The sequence below is a fragment of the Sinocyclocheilus rhinocerous genome, unplaced genomic scaffold, assembly GCF_001515625.1.
Source record: "Sinocyclocheilus rhinocerous isolate Xijiao unplaced genomic scaffold, SAMN03320098_v1.1 scaffold2338, whole genome shotgun sequence".
NCBI classification, from domain to species: Eukaryota; Metazoa; Chordata; class Actinopteri; order Cypriniformes; family Cyprinidae; genus Sinocyclocheilus; species Sinocyclocheilus rhinocerous.
Window position 1 is genome coordinate 320,225 of NW_015644013.1, and position 22,277 is coordinate 342,501.

The 22,277-nt window shown below is 38.0% G+C and overlaps 2 protein-coding genes across 3 annotated transcripts in view; one reads left to right on the plus strand and one right to left on the minus strand.

Annotated features, from left to right (window-relative positions):
• Nucleotides 1-1,744: 1,744 nt before the first annotated feature.
• On the plus strand, nucleotides 1,745-12,734 carry faxdc2 (fatty acid hydroxylase domain containing 2). Its single transcript, XM_016575482.1, has 9 exons — nucleotides 1,745-1,845; nucleotides 2,502-2,599; nucleotides 2,678-2,781; nucleotides 3,062-3,183; nucleotides 7,280-7,485; nucleotides 8,304-8,409; nucleotides 8,784-8,950; nucleotides 11,581-11,765; nucleotides 12,382-12,734. The coding sequence occupies exons 1-8, from the start codon at nucleotides 1,837-1,839 to the stop codon at nucleotides 11,738-11,740; spliced, it is 972 nt and encodes a 323-aa protein (XP_016430968.1). The 5' UTR covers nucleotides 1,745-1,836; the 3' UTR covers nucleotides 11,741-11,765; nucleotides 12,382-12,734.
• A 3,469-nt stretch (nucleotides 12,735-16,203) lies between these two features.
• LOC107757874 (la-related protein 1-like) overlaps nucleotides 16,204-22,277 on the minus strand; it is a 38,330-nt gene continuing 32,256 nt past the window's right edge. For both annotated transcript variants that reach the window (XM_016575478.1, XM_016575479.1), the window contains 2 exons: nucleotides 18,874-19,001; nucleotides 16,204-17,574 (listed from right to left, as the gene is read on the minus strand). In XM_016575478.1, coding sequence (XP_016430964.1) covers nucleotides 17,434-17,574; nucleotides 18,874-19,001 — 269 coding nt within the window. In that variant the 3' untranslated portion in view covers nucleotides 16,204-17,433. The remainder of the gene's footprint in view (nucleotides 17,575-18,873; nucleotides 19,002-22,277) is intronic.

Here is a 22,277-nt window from a genome sequence, read left to right on the forward strand (position 1 = left end):
TTACTTTAAATAAGTCTGCCCCAAGATTACTGTTATAAACATGAGCTGCGTCTAAAAGGTAAAGGGGGAGGTGTTGCTACAATTTATAACAATATTTTCAGTATTTCTCAGAGGTCTGGTTTCAAGTATAATTCGTTTGAAGTAAGGGTGCTTTATACAACATTATCCAGAGAAACAAGTGTTAATGATAAATCCCTTGTGACATTTGTACTGGCAACTGTAGACAGGCCACCATACAGACTTTATCAAAGAATTTGCTGATTATGAGTTAGTGCTGGCTGCAGATAAAGTTTTAATTGTTGGTGATTTTAATATCCATGTTGATAATGAAAAAGATGCATTGGGATCAGCATTCATAGACATTCTGAACTCTATTGAGGTTAGACAACACGTGTCAGGACCTACTCATTGTCGAAATCATACTCTAGATTTAATACTGTCACATGGAATTGATGCTGAAGGTGTTGAAATTATGCAGCCAAGCGATAATATCTCAGATCATTATCTAGTCTTGTGCAAACTTCATATAGCTAAAACTGTAAATTCTAATCCTTGTTACAAGTATGGTAGAACCATCACTTCTACCACAAAAGACTGCTTTGTAAGTAATCTTCCTGACTTGTCTCAATTCCTCAGTATATTCAATACCTCAGAACAACTTGATGATGTAACAGAAACTATGGACTCTCTCTTTTCTAGCATTTTAGATACAGTTGCTCCTTTACGCTTAAGGAAGATTAAGGAAAACAATCTGACACCGTGGTATAATGAGCACACTCGCACCCTAAAGAGAGCAGCCCGGAAAATGGAGCGCAGCTGGAGGAAAACAAAACTAGAGGTATTTCGTATTGCATGGTAGAAAAGTACCATATCCTGCCATGCAATACGAAATGATTCCAACGATATCGTTTCTCTGTGCCTTTATCGTTATAGTTGTGGTGTGAACTCTGCTATTCTTTAATATTGAGAATGATTTTTAGAACTTTATTGTTATCTTTATAGTTACCGTGCTTGGTGTGAACGGGCCTTAACACTGTAAAGCTGCTTTGACACAATCTGTACTGTATGAAGTGCTATTTAAATAAAGGTGACTTGACTTGAAAGGGCAGATGCACCACTGCAGCGAATGACTGGCAGCAATAAAAGTAATAATCATGCCGTCAAAAAAGTTTCAGATGACTGTAGAGAGGAATGAAATGTGTTAAGTGATTCCCAATTATCACCAGAGAAAATAAGAAAAACCGAAATGAGAAAAATAAGAGAAAATATGTCTGAAATCCAATTAATGGAAAACACCGAATAATAACCCCACTTATTACAACACATTAAATGTAACAATAATAACACTATATAAGCCTGTATATAAGTCATAGAATATTTGTAACTTTCTGATGAATCTCTGGGATTCTGCTTTGTCTGTCATCAGTTTGGTTTGATCGGATTTGATTTATTAAACGCACAAACACACACACACACACACATAATAAAGTTTAAAATAAAAAACTCACAGCAGAAATTTTTACAAGGGTCAAGAACGTCTGTCTGATGTTTCAGGACCCTGAAACCCTTCAAACGCATGTCTTAAATGCACAGCTAATGTAAGGCTCCAGTAAAATGATCAGCTAATCATCACATCACGAATAAATCTCTCTGTGGGTAATTACTATTTCTGCCATAACGATATGTTATAAAAAATATAATTCTCTGCTGCAATCATTTAGCAGGGATGGTGTCAGCTGACCAGCGGTCGACCAATCACAGATCAGCTCGTGACGCTGTAAACAGCCGCGGACGCGCGGAGCGACTGACAGATGCGCGGAGCTCCAGACACACATCATGGCCGGAGTGAGTCTCTTCACTTTAGAACACTCTCTGCACATTATTCTGCTGCTTTTGGTTAGTTGTTTGGGTTTGTTCTGTGTCACCGATGCTTCAGTGTAACGCGGTTGTAACAACATTAGTTCGAGATGTGTTACATCATCATCGCTACAGTGTTACATTCCAAATGTTTCGCTCTGCATGTTATAAACCTTTACCGAAGTTTACAAAGAAACAATAAATATCGACGCAATGGTGCTGATGGGACAGATTGGTTTATTCTTTAGTTTAAAGCAGAACTTCAGACTCGAACGATGTTTACTTGTTTACGTGTTTGTTGACATTTCATCAGTGAAAACAAACATCAGACAAACAGCGCTGTTCTTGTGAAGAACTCTTGTGTAGTCGCACATCTATAACACTATTACGCAATAATAAATCAGATCAGTTTACAGGCTGTTGTTTCTGTTCCCGTCAGAAATGTGGAGTTATTTTATAGTGTGGGTGAATTTACTCTATTAATATTATTATTATTTGAAAAGTAGAAAGTGTAAGTGTGCACAAGCTTTTCACTGCTCGTGAAAAAGTGCACGAACCAGTTTAGTTATAAAGTGATCGAACTTTATGCATTAGTTGACTTGTAATTACAAGGATGTTAATCATATGATCATCTCTGTAAAAAGGAGAATACAGGAGGACTTTGGGATTCGTTGAAGAAAGCCGCTTTTGTCATTGGATCTGGGCTTTTCTTCCTGGTGGGGTTTAGGAACTCAGTGACATGGTAAGCATTTCGCCTGTGCTCTTTGTAATCCTGGTTCTTGCTGAGCATCAGTTATTAACGATCTGTTTGTGTTTGCAGGCATCTGCAGAGGTTTTGGGGAGCGTCGGGAGATTTCTGGCAAACACAGTGGACCAAACTTCACCAAGCCTTGGGTGGAAATGAGGCGGCCTTGTTTTTTATTGGTTAGAGAAGTTGTTTTTAACCTTTACATGACCTCCCCTCTGGACATTGATCATGAAATGTTCACGCATCTGTTGTTCTAGACTGAACTGACTGCAGTCAGGACTCAGATCAGCTCAAGTTCACTTCATTAAAACCATTTGGACACAGACCACTGTATTTTGCAGCAACAAATGTTTTTATTAGATGCATGAACATGACTCATAATCTTATAATTTCCCCCAAAATAAAGTGTTTTATGCACAAATAGAAATCTTTTCTTTTCTTTTTGGTGTTTAACAGGGACCATGTTGGTGCCAACGCTGGCTTTCTGGTTGTTTAACGCCCTCCTGATGGTGGTGGACTCGACTGGAAAGCCAAACTTCATCACACGTTACAGGATTCAGCCTGACAGAAACAATCCGGTACGTCCTTCTTACTGCTTCAGCTCTGCGTCACAGCCGTCACCATTACTCTAGTTAAACTTATATACCCTCAATTACAATTGTACCATCTCCAGTAACTGGTTAAATAGCAGAAGTGCCATTCATACATTTTTAGCCAGTTTTGTACAATGGCTGCATGATACAGTTTATCCAAATTTATTTACATTTAAATTAAATAAGTAATTAAAATTGGTTAGTGCGATTATCAAATGTGGTCAATTTTTTTTAAATATTTGGTCGAGATACAACTATTTGAAAATCTGAGGGTGCAAAGAAATCTAAATATTGAGAAAATCATCTTTAAAGTTGTTGAAATGAAGTTCTTAGCAATGCATATTACTAATCAAAAATTAAGTTTTGATATATTTACGGTAGGAAATTTACAAAATATCTTCATGGAACATGATCTTTACTTAATATCCTAATGATTTTTGGCATAAAAGAAAAATGTATAATTTTGACCCATACAATGTATTGTTGGCTATTGCTACAAATATACCCCAGCGACTTAACACTGCTTTTGTGCTGCAGGGTCACAAATCACAAATACTGCATGTAACGAACCTGCTCCTAACGAGGGAGAAGCTTTAAGGGCTGTCTACATTCAAACCTTTTTGGTGTAACATTTGAAAATTATCACATTAAAAATGGAAATATTCATATTATAATTTTATGTTGTTGTACTATAAAATAAAATGATTATTTTTATGAAATAGAGATCATAAGTGGAAAGTAGATGTTAATTAAAATCAGTATGTTTCTGAATATGCAAACTGTTCTTCATCGCAAAGAAAACGAGTCCAGACCCCTGCTGTGAGTTTGCAGCGAAGAGGATGAATAGCCAAATAATAAAGAATAAGTGATTTGATATTTTGAATTGAATGTAATTTGGCTGGGATTAAATAAGGATTTGATCATGCTGTAAAAAAGTCTAAAAATACTATTCGCATTCATCCACATAAATACTATTATAGAGAAGATTCAAACTTTTACTCGTGCAAATTTTACTCATGAGTTCTTGCTAGGGCTGGGAAATATGTTTAATATTCATGCTACGCATGCAGTTATTTCAATGTTATTAAACAACATTAATGATAACATTGAATGATTTTAAGGGATTTATTATTAGACCAGTTTTCTAAAAACCTTGTCATTACACAGATTTCATAATCCTTTCTTGTAAAAGGCATCTTTTAATAATGTCTGATTAAAACATGAAAAGATTAAATTATTATTAGATTTGGTAAGTTCAAATCAATTCTACACTGCAAAAAAATTATTTTCTCAGCACTTCTGTCTTATTATCTTCTAGTATAATTATCTAAACATTCTTGAATCAAGATGCATTTACTTGAGAAGAAAATTAATTCAGAAATTAAGTCTTAATGTTAGAAAAAAAACATCTAAAATGTGCTTGTTTTTTGCCAACAACAGAAAAATATCTACAAATGGAGTAAGAGAAAAAAATCTTAATTCAAAGATAAAACAAGATTATTTTTCATACCCCGTTGGCAGATATTTTATCTTGTTTTAAGCAAACACTAAAAATATTTTGATAATTTTTGTCAGAAAACAAGACTTAATATCTTCAGTTAGTTAGCTTCTGAAGTAAATGCATCCTGATGCAAGAATGTTCAGATATTTGTACTGGACAACAATATATTTGCAGTGTATTAATGCCTTTCAGAGAATCAAAACTCTAATTCAGTGATTTGTTTTGCACCATCACTCAAAATATTGATGTATTTTTCATGTATTATAATGGTTTAGAAAACTATATAAGCAAATATTGCTGTTGATTACTGTGTATGAGTGTGTGAAATCTAGCTAGATGTGCCACTGTGTTACTGTATAATACTGTTATTATACCACTATACCATTATACTATTATTATACCAGCTGGCCGTCCATTGACTGCTGTATGTCCCAAGGTCCTATCATAACAGTTTAGCTGAATGAAAATATTGCCCTGTAAAATCATAACTGCTGCTTTTTCTGATAACTGTGTCAGTACTGATAATAATTGCAGCACACTTTGCATGAATTCAGATTACACAGCATATATAATCTTAACACGTCAGTCATAAATACTTGCGTGTTTAGACTGTATAGTGTATAATAATGTCTGTCTGTAGCACAGAAACGAAATAATGTTCTGTTTATGAGTTCAGAGTTCAGTGATGACACTGTCAGTGATTATATGGTCTGATAAAATTAATCTATAACGGCTGAACTTCTGGGGAGGTTTGATGGGTCATAAACTAGAGTAACCCAGGTGAACTTCAGCATGTAACTGTGCTTCGATCACTGCGTCCGAGTATGCATACTTCTCAGTTCATTAAATGTGTACTAGGGGTGTGCGATAATGACAAAAAATTTGATCTCAATATTTTCTGACTGATATTCTTCATTCTGTGCAGTGGTTAGTTTGCAGGAGTAACAGAAACAAACTTTTCTGATACATTTAAATTGTTTTTTTATGGACATTTGTACCTTTATAAGGCCAATTATTCAAACCTAATTAAATGTATGCATCCTATTTTGTGTCAAATTCTTACATTTGCTCAATAAAATCAGTTCAAATAGTAAGACACTATAGGGCTGTTACCAGTCAAATGAAATCCGTATCAGTATCTGAAGTGGCGTTTAGATGCAATCTGACTGTTTAATGCAGGACATGAATGCAGTTAACCTGCGGTTACAAATGCATAATGTTTTGATGTTTAAAAAACAAAATGTTGAATACTGACATTTCAAGATGATTTAAAAAAAAAGAGAGAGAGAGAGAGAAAGAGGAAACTATAAATATACAGAATAAATTTTTGAAAATATTAATATTTGTTCCATATAAAATTAAAATCACCAGTAGGTGGCGGCAAGCCACTGCATGAGTGAGTCATCGAGTCGATTCGTTCAAACGCTGATTGATTCATTAAAGAAACTCAGAGACGCACAACAGATCTGATGTGGCTTTGTTTGAAACTATTTTCATTGGTGAGCAGAAACAGATACTGTTGTGTCTAAAATGTAAGTCACTCTGTATTAAGCTCTTGTTTATTGAACTGTTACGACAAATCAATTTCACATTTGCAGATATATGGAGAAAAAAAACGGCATTCTTTGTGTGAAACTGATTAAAAGACAAAGTCATACAGGGGCATTTTTGCCTCAATATCTTGAATTTTGGGTGAATTCTAAATGTATTTTAATAAAAAAGTGTGAATTCTAAATGCACAAAACAGCAGTCTACCCTACATCACCCAGTGTATGCCTGCACTCTCTGATATGTCTTCATAATGTCTGATCACACATTACTAAAACAACAATTATATCACACAGCCCTAAAGAGTAGTGGGTCTAAAGTAGGTGAAAATTACTCGTATGACCTGCTGAATTGCGATATATATCTCTGTATTTTTTTATAAATCTCTATTTATTTAAATGAATGATTTTACATCCTGCCCAATGTTTACATCCAGTGAAACAATGTTTATATTATAGGCTATGAAAACAAATAAAGTAATCATGCAAAAAATTATTAAAATCACATTACATTCTAACACTGTAACGTTACAATCTAAAAACAAAAACAATGTTAAATTCACTAAACTAAACATGAAAAGAAATAAAAACAAAAGCATGGATTAACTGCATTATATTTGGATTACCCCAAAACAGTCCATCATAAAATGATATCATATCATAGTCTATCGTAGCGCTATCATAAAAATACACTTGTAAGTTTAAAATTCTACACACGACACATTTGTTGTCCAACTACAGATATTTTAGCTAAATGAATCATCCACTCCTGACAGCAGAATGGAAATATTTCCATGACTTTCTAACATTTACAGATGGAGAATATAGCTGTGATACTGATAATATACAGGTGTAATATACCGCCGAGCCCTAGTTCATGTTGACAAGCTGTTTCAAACCACTGAAACAAACTTGATATTGCCCAGATTTTGTGTTCTTGAACACCCTCGAGTCACGGTGCATCACATCTAGTAAACTGCCTAGTGAAAGTACACTTGTGATTGAAGTGCTGTTGTGAACGGTCCCCCGACAGGTGGATGCGGCGCGGTTACGGCACGCGGTGAAGACGGTGCTCTTTAACCAGGTGTGTCTGTCTGGTCCTGTGGTGGTGCTCACCTACATGGTGATGAAGAGGCGAGGCGATCCGTGCGGCCCAGAGCTGCCCACCTTCCACTGGGTGCTGCTGGAGCTGGCCGTCTGCGGCCTGATGGAGGAGATACTCTTCTACTACACACACAGGTTAGCATTCAGAAAACACTCACTCCGTTTCTGATGACACAGTGCTGCATGTCCACCAGGCCAGGTGTGCAAGTAAGTGGTGCGCAGGTGGGACCAAAATGGGTAAATACGTTCAGATTTGCATACTGAGATGGTTGACAGCTGTTTTAGATTGACTGACTGTAACACTGTAAGATTTCCATTCCAACTGAAAGCATGAATCTTTTCTACGTGCCGGTTTCAGAGGAAAACACAAAACTGTGACTAAAACTGGCAGTGCATATATTAACTTACTGGCCAAAATAAAAACAGAAATAACAGAAAATGTAAATATTCGCATTGTATTTTATAAGTGTACTATAAAATCACTTACATTTTATTTAATACTCACTTTTTATTTTAAAATAGAGTAGTAGTAGTATTGCACTTTATTTATTATTTTGCTTACTATTTTCTATTTAAAAAAATAATATGCAATAATACTATTATTATAATCTCCAGGTGTTCTCATGAGAACCAGACTGAAAAACTTATGTGCGTTAGTGTTTCCAGTATAAGACCACTATTTATAAAATCTGTTTAAGCCAGCAATTCCTGATTTACTGCATGCCTCTTTTCACAAAATCTTCTCTATTTGGGCCCGTTTTCAGACAGAACAGTTTGTGCTTCCAGTCATAAGAAAAGTGATGGAAACCATTGTGGCTTTGCTTTTTGTAAATTCAGAAGAAATAAAAACACTTAGTGGTTTACCAAAAGCTGAAGTGGAATGTGTTGGATATAGAACACTGCTTGTGAGCGGTGAAGCTGAGCCTCAGTCATCACTCGTCTGCTTCTTTCAGGCTCGTTCACCATCCGTCGCTCTATAAGAGCATCCATAAGATCCATCACGAGTGGACGGCTCCTGTTGGAGTGGTGGCGCTCTACGCTCATCCGGTGGAGCATGTGGTGAGATCCGTCGACCTGTCAGAGATCCAGTCAGATGTGGGACAGATGTGTTGAAAGCCTTCGTGTCTTCCTGTCTGTACAGCTGTCGAACATGCTCCCGGCTCTGATGGGTCCGCTTCTGCTGGGCTCACACGTCTCCACCACCAGCCTGTGGTTCACCATCGCTCTGCTGGTCACTACGGTCTCTCACTGCGGCTACCACCTGCCCCTGCTGCCCTCGCCCGAGTTCCACGACTACCACCATCTCAATGTTGGAGTGGTGGCGCTCTACGCTCATCCGGTGGAGCATGTGGTGAGATCCGTCGACCTGTCAGAGATCCAGTCAGATGTGGGACAGATGTGTTGAAAGCCTTCGTGTCTTCCTGTCTGTACAGCTGTCGAACATGCTCCCGGCTCTGATGGGTCCGCTTCTGCTGGGCTCACACGTCTCCACCACCAGCCTGTGGTTCACCATCGCTCTGCTGGTCACTACGGTCTCTCACTGCGGCTACCACCTGCCCCTGCTGCCCTCGCCCGAGTTCCACGACTACCACCATCTCAAGTAAGTCCAGGCCTCAATATCAAGAGTTTACACAAAGAAGGCTTGAGGTGAGGTGAACCAGTCCTGGGACTGTGGTAAGTTTCCATGCACCATGCAATAGTGAGTTATACAGCCAGAATCATATGATAAAGTCACAGTTGCATTATAAAGTCAGAATTGCATGATAGTTGCAATTGCGTGTTATAAAGTCAGAATTGCATGATAGTTACAATTGCGTGTTATAAAGTCAGAACTGCATGATAGTTACAATTGAGTGTTATAAAGTCAGAACTGCATGATATGAAGTAGTGCTGGGCGGTATGACCCAAAATTTATATCACGGTATTTTTCAAAATTATGCCGATTTCACGGTATATGACGGTATTATTATTTTTTTTCATGCATGACCGGGTGTTAACCATATTTTCTACTGATTGAGAGGAAATACTGCAGTATTTGCAATTGTAAGAAAATCTTTTCCCCCAGAACTGGATCTTGCATTTGCAAGTCTATATCTCACAAGTCTGAGAAAATAAGTCAGAATTACGAGAAAAAGTCAGAACTGTGTGATAAAAAACTCACAATTGCAAGAAAAAATTCAGAATTGTGAGATATAAACTAGTTCAAAATTTATATCATGCAATTTTAAGAAAAAAAGTCAGTATTATGTGTTTCTATCATGAAATTAGGAGAAAAATAAAATTGTGAGATAAAATGTCACAAATTATATCTTTTAATATTTTTTTATTCAGTGGCGGAAATGGGCTTCCATACACACATATACATATCTGTTGCATAGATATATTCTCCTGTCTCTAAGTCTCATCATTGTTCAGTGTTTGGGCAATCTTTTGCCATGAATTATAACTCACACAGACATCTTTATAATATTTTAGGCTAGAGTCGGCTCTTCACACAATCTCTCAACCCTGCAGGCATCCATTGTGCTTAGTTTGCATGTGCTTTGGTCTCTTCAGTTTTTTTCTCTGGCTATCTTGGGACATTGTTGCCATCTTGTGGACAAACTAAGTACTGCAAAACAATTAAATGCGCATGAGCGACCTTCCTGTTACAAAAACCATGTGATGCACTTACTATACTGGTGATGAAATCTACATGTTGCGTAAAAACTAAAAGCAAGGTCTACTTGGGTTAAAAGTGACGGAGGCCGGGGGTGTTTGTTACACACCTGTAACTCAGTGTTTTTCTCACTTTTAATAATTTCCTCACATTTATCTGCTTCAAATGAAGGCTGTTCTGAAATCAACAACAGTGTGAATTAAAGTCACATACAGAGAGTGCAGTTACAGTCTTCTCAACAGCAGGTGAAGGTTTTACATTGTTAGTCTACATTTTGCACGTTTAATTTTTTTCTAAAACAGCAAACAATTAAAAGGTATTGAATAAATAAATAAGAGGTTAACTGAAAAAATACATGACAGACAGACAGTGTGTGTGTGTGTGTGTGTGTGTTTGTGTGTGTGTTTGTGAATGTGTGTGTGTGTGAGTGTGTCTGTGTGTGAGTTGTTGATTTTTACAGTAGGATCAAATGTTGCCTTACACATTGTAGCATTCTGTCTGCAGAAGTGAATGGGGAGCGTTGTGTTACATTGTTCCGCAGTGATGTTGTAACATTTAGGTGATAGTTTAGAGTACATGTTATGTATAAAAGTAAACAAGAGACGTTTGCTGATTCACATGACACATTTAACATGCATTAACCTCATCATTAATCAAATGATATCCCAATTAAACCGTTTTTTCTTTCCTTTAAATCCAATATACATACAAGATTGTATCAAATTTCTACCCATTTTGCTACCTATATGAAGGAGACCAGCTCCAAGCCTAACCAAACATCTGAAGCAGCAGATCAAGGTCATCAGGATGACTAAACTGAGCGTTTCATGATCCAGGACCAGGGGAAATCTGTCAACCTTGCTCTACATTCAACTCACGAGTGACCTTTATTCTCAGGAGATAACAGCCAAACTCTGGCCATAGCTCTTTGAACGTTTCATAGGTCTCCATGTGATATCGATGAAGATCGTGTAACAGAGAGCTGACTCTGATAGCAGGGGTTCCTCATAGGAAGCATTGCTTACCTGCTGATGTATCTCAGACAACAGTTATGAAGATTACGTGAGTGCATTCAAAGCATCTCCGCCGTGAAAAGTGCACATGATCTGCAAATTCTGTCACCAGCGTATCGTTCCGTATCAAACCGGTTTGCAGTGCAGCCAGCTCATTACTTAGTAAATGGATCGCCTCTTCATTTTGGACGTGCAAAACATTTATCAGCAACACAAGAAAGATGTTCCTCAAAACAACATGGGCTTTCTTTGACATTTGAATCACTACTTTCTTGTCTATAACTGTAAATCTGCTTTGAAACAAGCTGTATAGCACCTCATACGGTATAACAGTGAAAACACGGAAAGCCTGAAACTTCTGTCTACGGCAGGGAAAGAGTTCAATATGAGCTCAGCGTGTGGTAGTGATTGTCCAGACCAGGGTTTTTGAACTATTCCTGGATCTATCCAAAATGCTGAAGAGGCTGCAGAAAGAGTGTGGCAAAGCCTTGTTATTCTGACTGAACAGGGCAGGTTGTTTCTCGAGCGCTGTCTAAATGCAGCTGTGTTTCTCTCCAGGTTCAATCAGTGCTACGGAGTGCTGGGAGTGCTGGACAGGCTTCACGGGACGGACGAGAAGTTTCGTAATGCTAAAGCGTACGAGCGGCACACGGTCCTGCTGGGTTTGACCCCGCTGAGCGAGAGCATCCCTGACCATCCCAAGAAAGCACAGGAATAACCGCGCTTCACTTCATTCCATGAACATGTATCAAACCGGTTTGCAGTGCAGCCAGCTCATTACTTAGTAAATGGATCGCCTCTTCATTTTGGACGTGCAAAACATTTATCAGCAACACAAGAAAGATGTTCCTCAAAACAACATGGGCTTTCTTGAATCATTTGAATCACTTGTCTATAACTGTAAATCTGCTTTGAAACAAGCTGTATAGCACCTCATACTGTATAACAGTGAAAACACGGAAAGCCTGAAACTTCTGTCTACGGCAGGGAAAGAGTTCAATATGAGCTCAGCGTGTGGTAGTGATTGTCCAGACCAGGGTTTTTGAACTATTCCTGGATCTATCCAAAATGCTGAAGAGGCTGCAGAAAGAGTGTGGCAAAGCCTTGTTATTCTGACTGAACAGGGCAGGTTGTTTCTCGAGCGCTGTCTAAATGCAGCTGTGTTTCTCTCCAGGTTCAATCAGTGCTACGGAGTGCTGGGAGTGCTGGACAGGCTTCACGGGACGGACGAGAAGTTTCGTAATGCTAAAGCGTACGAGCGGCACACGGTCCTGCTGGGTTTGACCCCGCTGAGCGAGAGCATCCCTGACCATCCCAAGAAAGCACAGGAATAACCGCGCTTCACTTCATTCCATGAACATAAACACTACATGAACTGATCAGCAGGTCTAATGGATCTCAAATCCTGTGTGATTCACTCAAATGACCCGCTGACATGCAAAGAGACCCTGTTCATGAGGTTATCAGTTCCTTTTATTGTTCATCTTGTGTGTCACTTCTCATATTGTGTCAGAATAGCATTATTGCACATTTATGCAGAGGATCAAAATGATTTTAATTCTGTATTTTAGCACTGAAATCTACTAATGGTTTTTGGAAATGAACATTGTACTCTTTCTGTCCCCTGATGATTCCTGACATCAGTTTCTGGAGTTTATCATCAAACCTCTCATTAAAGCTGATCTGCTGTACCGGGTGTGTTTGCATTATTAATCATTCTAATGCACATCTCAAATTCCTAAAATTAAATTTTTTAATTTATTCTTCTGGTGGAGGACAGAAGACAGTTATAGGCTTCACCCAGCACCAGTCCTCCCAATCTGAAGGGACATCTCTGAATAAGACGTACTGTTGAGAGAACCAGCAGTAATCTACAAACACAAGCCTTTTCTTATTAATATTGTCGTAAGAGTTGGCGAGAGGCTGCATGAAATGTCAGTGCCTGAAGATGTGAAACACTAAGCCATTTTGCCAAAGAACATTGACCTATCCACACTACCCCACTCTAAGATGTCCATCATGTGATTTACCTTCTTTTACACGTGTAGGTAATGATGATTTCAAGGTGAATGGTTGTCCTGTTCCTGCAGTATCTGACGGCGTCCGTGATCTGGAGTCTCTCTCACCTAATCACCAAAGGAAAACCAATTCTGCCTGAAAAAAAGACACGTCAGGGACTTGTATTCCTCTGGGATAAACTCAAATCATGACAAAATCAGTGCCAAACTAGAAATGCAACGTCCCACAGACAACAGGAGTAAATGTGCAAAGGCTACAGTTGACTATGTAGGGAAGTTCATTACACATCTCACTACACACGAGAAAACAAGTTTCCATAAAACATCAGACTGTGAGTGGCAACAGCTGAAATAGTTCTGACCTCCAACAAAGAACACCAAGGTGTCTACAGGACCAGTGTTGGGGGTAATGCACTACAAGTAACACAAGCTATGTAATCAGATTACTTTAAGTAACTAGTAAAGTAACACATTACTTTTTAATTTACAGGAAAATTTGAGTTACTTTTTCAAATAAGTAGCTCCAGTTACTTTGTTTCCATGTATTGAGTGACAGCTCTGGTGTTGCCATGGTGACAGAAATCAGGAGCAAGTGCAGAGCGTTACTGTAGCTCTAGACTGAATATGAACATGCATTAATTCATCTCACCTGCACAAAAACACATTCAGTGTTCATCAAAATGAATTAAAACAGTGAAATGCAAATTTGGAATATGACACAAACCAGCAATATTTAATTTATGTTAAATAACACAAATATGCTTAATGTATTTAATCCCATTTTATTAACCAGTGTCTTTGCTGCAATTCAACCATACAAATAAGCAAAAATGACTTTAAACATAATATTTGGGGGATTATTTTTTTATTGCTGATCGAAGAATGTTGAGCTTTCTTTACTTCAGCCTGAGGCTTATTAATTTCACTTTTATTATTAAGGGGCTTTTACATTTGCCAAAAATACTTTGTTAAAAACAATCCAGCCCAGATTCAAAAAGTAACGCAAAAGTAACGTAATGCATTACTTTCCATAAAAAGTAACTAAGTAATGTAAGTAGTTACTTTTTTTTAGGGAGCAACGCAACATTGTAATGCATTACTTTTAAAAGTAACTTTCCCCAGCACTGGTCAGAAAGCTGATGGTAGACCTAGAACGCCATTTTAAACGGGTCATGACATGAGAAATCAAATTTGCCTTGATCTTTTGGCATATAAGAGTCGTTGCACCATTTAAACATCCTGCAACTTTCATAGCTTAAAACTTCCTCCTCGTTATAAACAAAGCATTTATTTAATCGAGCTCCAAAAACGACTCGTTTGGATCTGAGGGGCAAGATGACGTCACCCGGGCTCAAACATTTGCATAAACACGCCTCCAGAGCTAGACATCGGCGAATAGTCTTCTTCTCAGCATAGACCCCGCCCACTGGGGGTTCAGTCACTATCGGCCGACACGTGATCACGCTGAATGCGTCAAAATCAGATAGAAATCACAATCACTGCGCTATCTGGTCTACACTGGATATACAGATATGAGTCTGTCGTCAGGACAAATGCAGTGAAAGATCGTTCGCTTTGTCGCGTTTGGTTTAAACAGCTCGTTCACGTCTTTGTACAGCTATCAGAAGGAAACTAGTGGATCGTTTATTTTAATGGCGTCTCGGATCGTGTCGGAGGATTTTGTTTTGTAATCGAGGCACAGTGTCATGGAGACTCACAAAGAAACATCTGTTGAGAGATGAAGCGGAACTAGATCTGATTCTGACTGCAGCTGCATCACAAACCGTAAGCAAAGGATTTCATAATGCTTCGTCTGGAAATGACCCTTTTATTTTGATCATGTTGTCAAAACACGCAATAATAGTGAGGGCCGTTGATACGGTTTCCTATGCAGTGATGTTAGCCAATCATAACAGCGGCTGATTACTGACGAGCCTTAAAGGACACGCCTCTAAAAACAGCTGGTTTCAGAGAGAGGGCCAGAATGAGGGTTGAAAATTAAAATTTTCCCACATATTTATTTATGCAAAAAACTTTATTAACATTACAAGTAAACCTTAAGCAACAATAAAATAAGCAAAAATCCATGTCACGACCCCTTAAATCCTATCCACTTCACCAGCTAATTAAATAAAACTCCATTTAAAACGAGCAGTTCATTCATAAATTCGTGTAATCTTAACTTGACACTATAGAAATACAAACGGAACACAGGAGACAACAGCAGCTACATGAGGTCTATATTGCTGAACCAATGTGGTTCAAATGATGGAGGTGCGACCATGTTAGTACAGTTTTAGGAAACAATTATGACTAGTTGGTTAGTTTTTCCAACAACGAAGTAGTCAATCAGGGAGTTGCTCGTTGTATAGGAAACGCACCGCTGGACAGTTTAGGGATCTCCAACCCCAATCAAACACACCTGAAGCAGCTCATCAAGGTGTTCAGGGCTACTGTCAGTCACGGGCAGGTGTGCTGGAACAGGTTAGGATCTGAGCTAGCTCTCCAGGAGCAGGGTTGAGTTCAAATCCCCCCCCATCCTCACTGTGTGTCATTGCATTGGGTAGATGATTGTGTACGTCAGCATCAGCCAAACACCTGGGGCCTGTACCATGATGGTAGATGAACAAATGCAGAGTTACAGGATTAGTTTGGAGTTGACAAAACCAAACCACTCAAATCCGGCTTTACTGGTACCATGATGCTGATCATCAACTTTTTTTTGTCAACTCAGGCTTTGATCCCGAGTTTGTGGAGCACGTGGTTTGGTTTTGTCAACTCAAAACTAATCCTGTAACTCTGAGAAAAGCCAATAAAACTGGCAGTCTACAGGTAGCTCGTCTGGTTCATAGAAAAGTTCAACAGCTGCTTTAAGGGTTTTGACCTTTTTAATTGTTTTTTTTTTCATTATTAAAGAAAAAAATTCTACAAATTACAAATCACACTAATAGCAATCACATCTGCCTATAATTCAGATGAAGGGTTATGATACATGATTTCAAGTATTTTACAGTTCCCATTGTTCTTCTCTCAATAAGCCAAATATATATCTGTGTGTGTGTCGTGGTACTGAAGTATGAACAGTTTTAGTTATTTATATGTCTTTATGAATGACCTCTGAAGATGCACCAGCATTAACGGACGAGAGGCTTTTTCCACAGCGTTTAGTTGAATAAAAGGTTTTTAATTACATCAGTGATCACAAGATTTTCCTCATCAGGATTTGACCACAGCTACTCTGAATGAAGAAGCCTATCGAGGGAAAGCAGGAGAAGGGAACTGCTAAACGTGTCGCAAGTTAATACGAAATAAAACTCAAATCCAAATATCACCAGAGAGAGATGAATGGAAACCAAAACGACTGAAAACACTGGAGCAAACAAACAGGTAGATGGTCATATGGCAGCCAAACTCGTGTGAAAATCCATAAATTAGATCAGTGACTGGAATATTGCTTATGATCCGAATGCAGTCGGCAAAGTTCTCAGATGCATCACTTATAATCATCACCATCATCATAATAGTGTCTTTCTTCACGATTCCAGTTGATACCCTGGGTCAATTTCCCTTTAGTCAGACCGTCCTGCTGTTTGCATGAAGAAAATCAAGAAGTGATACTAAAACGACCCCGTAATAACGCAGAAGCTCAGACGCATTCGGGCGAGCATAAAAAAGATGCACACGTAAGGCAAATATATCTCTATAAACAATAAATGACACGTACAGCCAGGTGGTGCAATGTCTCTTAATTTCTTGAATTCATATGTACACTAGGATTAACACTAGATCTGGGATGTTTCCTCGCAGGACGACGAGCTGAGGAATGATCCACGAACACAACGGAGCGCAGCTCGCTGAAGCTAAGAGTCATCGCCGATGTCTTCTGTAACAGACACGTGGAGGAAAATGAGAGGATTTGGCAAGCGGGACGTTAGTGTCACAGTGATGCCCAAGCCAACTTCTGCCAGAAAATCTATCGAAGACCCCCGAAAAACCGGCAACATAAAATCATCTGGCTCAAACAACTGCAGATCACATGATTTTCTGAGTGAAGTGTTTGTCTCATCCAGTACCTACTCTAGTCAGGAGCAATCTTACCCTTTAACGCAATCCTTAAAATAAAAATAAATAAATAAAAATCAGGGTGGAATCAACGCGTCGTTCGGCCAAATCAAACAGTGAGGAGGATATAAAGCAGAAAGATCCAACAAAAGCCTGATGATACAAGAGGAATAAAACTTCAAAGTCTTTAATAAAACAAAGAAAGGAAGAATTTCTCATGCCCTCTGCTGTCCGTTTGTGACGCAGATGCTGTGAAGGAGGAGGAGGTGGAAGAGCCTTGATTTGACGATCGTGAGCCGTTGTGTCATGCTTGTGCGGTCGGGACAGACGCTCATTTGGGCGCCGCTGCTCGCTGGCCCGGGGCTTTGGCATCATCTCTGGAGGCAGGAGCGGTCTGCGTCTGTGGGGGATGACGGCGACGGCCATCGCCGCTGGAAGGGTGTCTCTTACGCCCGCCGTCCTCCATGGGTGGCTAAAGGGCAGAAAAACCGCAGCTTTAACGACACACATCTCGTGACACACACAAGAAACACCAATCTAGGGCTGGGCGGTTTTTCCCATTTTATCGATTAATTCGAAATGCCACGATTTTATTTTTGAGAAATCGAGGAATCGCAATTTTGAATAGAAATATTACCGAACGTTAGAGTCAGACAATATGCCAATATGATGATAGAAAAGAGAAAAGAACGATCCAACCGCATTTCGGCACACGTGATTAACCTGCTCTGTGAGAGTCAAGTCACCTTTATTTATACGGTGCTTTTAACAATACAGATTGTGTCAAAGCAGCTTTACAGCATTAAATAGGAAAATAGTGTGTCAATAATGCAAAAAAAGACCATAAGTAGAATATATCGCCAGGTGCCGTTCACACAGAATGCAATTTTTGTGTTGACAGTGGAATAGGAAACACATGCAAGAAGATGGGAGTTAAACTTGTTTTAACTTGAGCGCCGTGTTTCTAGAAAGCCATTAAATGCATGAGACGCTGCGAGAGATGCGAGCGCAACCGTCAAACACGTCCATGTTTACACAGAAAAAACAATGTAAAAACTATTTGAAATTCTGGAATCTGAGGGTGCAAAAAAATCTAAATATTGAGAAAATCATCTTTAAAGTTGTCCAAATGAAGTTCTTAGCAATGCATATTACTAATCAAAAATTAAGTTTTGATATATTTACGGTAGGAAATTTACTAAATATCTTCATGGAACATGATCTTTACTTAATATCCTAATGATTTTTGGCATAAAAGAAAAGTCAATAATTTTGACCCATACAATGTATTGTTGGCTATTGCTACAAATATACCCCAGCGACTTAACACTGCTTTTGTGCTCCAGGGACACATTTGTGTAAGACAAGTTCTTACAAGATGTACCTTCTGCAAAGATATTTAATTTTGATTTGTTTAAAATTTACATCATGTTGACAACTTCATGTGTGCTGCACTTGGAATAGAGTTTTCTAGAGGGTTACTTGTTACTTGAATCATGTTGTAGATACATTTTCAAGTTGACCAGTTAAAAATCGTAAAAAAATCAGGAATCAGTCAAACGTTCTGAAAAAATTTAATTTAAAATTGTAATTTAATTTGCCATATCACCCAGCCCTACACAGAAGAAACGCCAATCACAACCCAGCAGCTTGGCAGGGTTTGTTTTTATCAATGGGGAAATGCAGCGTCTCTTTCTGCCAAGACAATAGTGCAAGCATGCATTATGAAAGAAGCCATGTTGATTTCAACAAGAAATGCACTTGCACTCACATCCACCCTGAAGTCCTCCAGACGCTTGAACTTGCTTAAATGCTCCTGCAGCTTGGGGTCAATCTCCATGTTCTTTGTTTTAGAGTATTTCAGAAAGGCCCAAAACTTCTCGAGTCCGTACAGCTGGCCTGTCAGGGTACATGAAGCACAATTAAACAAGAGCTCCGATAACTAGACGTCATTATTTCAGTAGGGGTGGGAATCTTTCAGCACCTCATGATTCAATTCATATCGATTCTTGGGTCACGATTCGATTAAAAATCGATTTGATTTCATCAAATATTTTGTACAAAGCTTTGTTTATAAGAGAAATATTGGGTTAGCAGGCAAATGTTACATCGCGACATCGTTCGATACATTTAAAGCCATAGCGGCTTTGTGTTCTGTTTTGCCGGTTGGTCACAAAATTCCACGACTTTAATAATATTTATGGTTTCTTTTCCCAAATAATTCAATTTTTTTTAATTGTCGTTCACTTTTAATCGCTGTTTTCTTACTGTGATTAACATCCAGAGGGAAATGAAAGATTTCGTGGCCATGAATTAAGAATTCGTTTCTATTACTTATTTCGTTCCCTCATTTTAGTTAAATCATGGGGTTTCTAGGGAACAAATTAATGAAACATGGACAGTGGCCACAAATTAATAAGTTGTAGGAATCAATTATATACAGGCTATATATATATATATATATATATATATATCTGTCCTGCTCATGTCCGCAGCTCTGTCAAAGCGCAGAGCCCAATATGAAACCCTAAATCTGGGGAAATTATAATTAAACATGATTTAGTTACTACATTTCAATACAAAAGAACTTTGTGTTGTTTCTGTTTTAATGTACTTTTAAAGTTTGGATCACATTAGAAGCGTAATTTTTGCCAAAGATCCAGCCCCGTCACGTCACTCACAGCCGCTTGCATGTGTTTTGCACACGAGCCCAAAATTAATCTGCTTAATCGACCATCGATAGCTTTAATTGATTGCATCTCTTATCGACAATTAACCGATCGTCGATTAATTGCTGACATCCCTAGTTTCCAATTAACTTCCTAATAAAACAAATATTTTACACTTCCCATTAGGAAGGGAAAGGGAATAAATACGAGATGGGAGGAAAAAATATATTTCAATGGTTTCTCTCACAATTATATCATTGGGTAATTATACTGTAAATATACTGCGGGGATCAGGGAGCCGTTATTAATATGTGGGGATTGAAATCGTTTTGAATGCATGCTCGCTTTTTACTTTCCCTTTCGAGATTCGCGATCACACATACTCTATACTACGAAGCGGCAGTACTTACCACACATTTAACAAGATTCGGTGTTCGCCAGGATCTGCAAATCATTCGCCGGCGTCCTCAGTCATCTCTCTTTACTCTGTGTTAAGTGAACTTTATATACTGTAATGTAACAGGCTACCGCTAGCAAGCGGCTAACTATGTCTCTTTAGTGGCTCCGTAGAACGCGCTGTTCGTTTTTGAATATAGATTCACTATTCGGACACATCCCTACTTCCCATAAAAGATCAAGAATTAATATAATATTTTTCCAAACACTTGCCCTCACTGAAAATGGGTCAGGATGTGTTTGTTTTTCCTCCTCCATTGCTGATGCTCTTTTGTTCCGACAACACCATGTTGTTATTATTATTATTATATTAACTAGAAAATATTTTTTTTAAATTTGTGAATCAAAACGAATCACTAGAAGTCTGAATCGATTTTTTCCCCACCCCTATATTTCAGAGACAGACCTGCTTCGTAGTCTTTAATGGTCTCCTCTTGAAAATCTTTAAATATGTCCGGCCTGAACTTCCTCTCAAGTCCATAGCTGTAAAACCTGAAGAGACACTCCAGACCGTACCTGAGGAACACGAGACAGCCCATCAGTTCATAATCTCTGCTGTCCATAACTTATTAAAAACAAAAGACCACATTAATAATGCAATTCATGCAGACTATGACTGTCAAAAATGGTGGAAGGCAGAATTTAAAAAATATAAATTATTACAGCTTTTGATTATAAAAACAAAAATCAACACAGTGTTTGACTACAGCACAAAGTTGTGATTACAATAGTTTTCTATGAACTGCTCCTTGTAAACAGAAGCGTCGATTTCAATGGAAATTCAACTGCAACATGATCTTGGGCTCAATCTTAAAATGTGACCCGTTCTGGCAAAATGAGTGTGAAAAACGTAGATTTTGGTCGAATTTCAGGTTTCACAAAAAGGAGTTCATTAAGCCCTCGTCTAGCGATCCCAATGCTCCAAATAGTAATTAAACATCTAAAATTATCTTTATTTGTACGTTTTCTGAGAGGAGTACCTTTTTCTCGGCTAGCTTCTTACTGATATACGAATCGTTCACATAAAGACGCTTCCACCAGCGCACGATCCCGATAAATATACACATACTGTATACACAGAATTAAGTAGGCTATTCACGCAAACATGATCTGTTGTCTTAAGAGAACGTTTGGGGAACTGCTGGGAAAACATCTGATGTGTAGCATTATATTAGATACATTACAGTAGGACTTACTATAACGGCCGTCAATCAAACAATAAAAGAAACGTTTGCTGGTCTCGATTGAACTGCTTTTGTAGTTTTAATAATCAATTTATTTGTAATGAACACACTGATTTTTACATTTGAATTTGTTTTTTTTAATTGAATGGTTTTGTATAGATGTAAAATGAAAAAAGTAATGCACTAGGCCTATTTGTTTCATATTTATATTTATTCTACTGTTGTTGTTTTTTTTTTGCATCTGTTCTTATTTTTAATAACAAAGATAAAATAAAAAATGGCTATATTGTGATTATTAATAAAGTAATTAATATTAACAAAAGAAGTGGAGGAAACGATGCAATGTTGCAGGTGATTTTGCTTTGGAACCTCGATTTTTCTCAGAAGTTACTTTGCTGACTTTGTCGACTTCAAACGTTTATAGCGCAGTCATTTTTCATCCGATTCCAACGAATCATACATCATTTTAAAGGTATTTTAACGGAGAATGTGAAAAAGAAAATAGCAAATTTTTGAAAGTTTGCTCATTGTGACTCATTCTGCCAGCACAGGTCACAAATGTGTCCCTGGAGCACAAAAGCAGTGTTAAGTCGCTGGGGTATATTTGTAGCAATAGCCAACAATACATTGTATGGGTCAAAATTATACATTTTTCTTTTATGCCAAAAATCATTAGGATATTAAGTAAAGATCATGTTCCATGAAGATATTTTGTAAATTTCCTACTGTAAATATATCAAAACTTAATTTTTGATTAGTAATATGCATTGCTAAGAACTTCATTTGAACAACTTTAAAGATGATTTTCTCAATATTTAGATTTTGTTGCACCCTCAGATTCCAGATTTTCAAATAATTGTATCTCG

What these genes read in the sequence shown, in the direction of transcription:
- faxdc2 (XM_016575482.1), top strand. An exon ending in TTTAGGAACTCAGTGACATG is followed by an intron (nt 2,600 to 2,677) that starts GTAAGCATTTCG and finishes TTGTGTTTGCAG; the next exon opens with GCATCTGCAGAGGTTTTGGG. An exon ending in CTCTTCTACTACACACACAG is followed by an intron (nt 7,486 to 8,303) that starts GTTAGCATTCAG and finishes TGCTTCTTTCAG; the next exon opens with GCTCGTTCACCATCCGTCGC.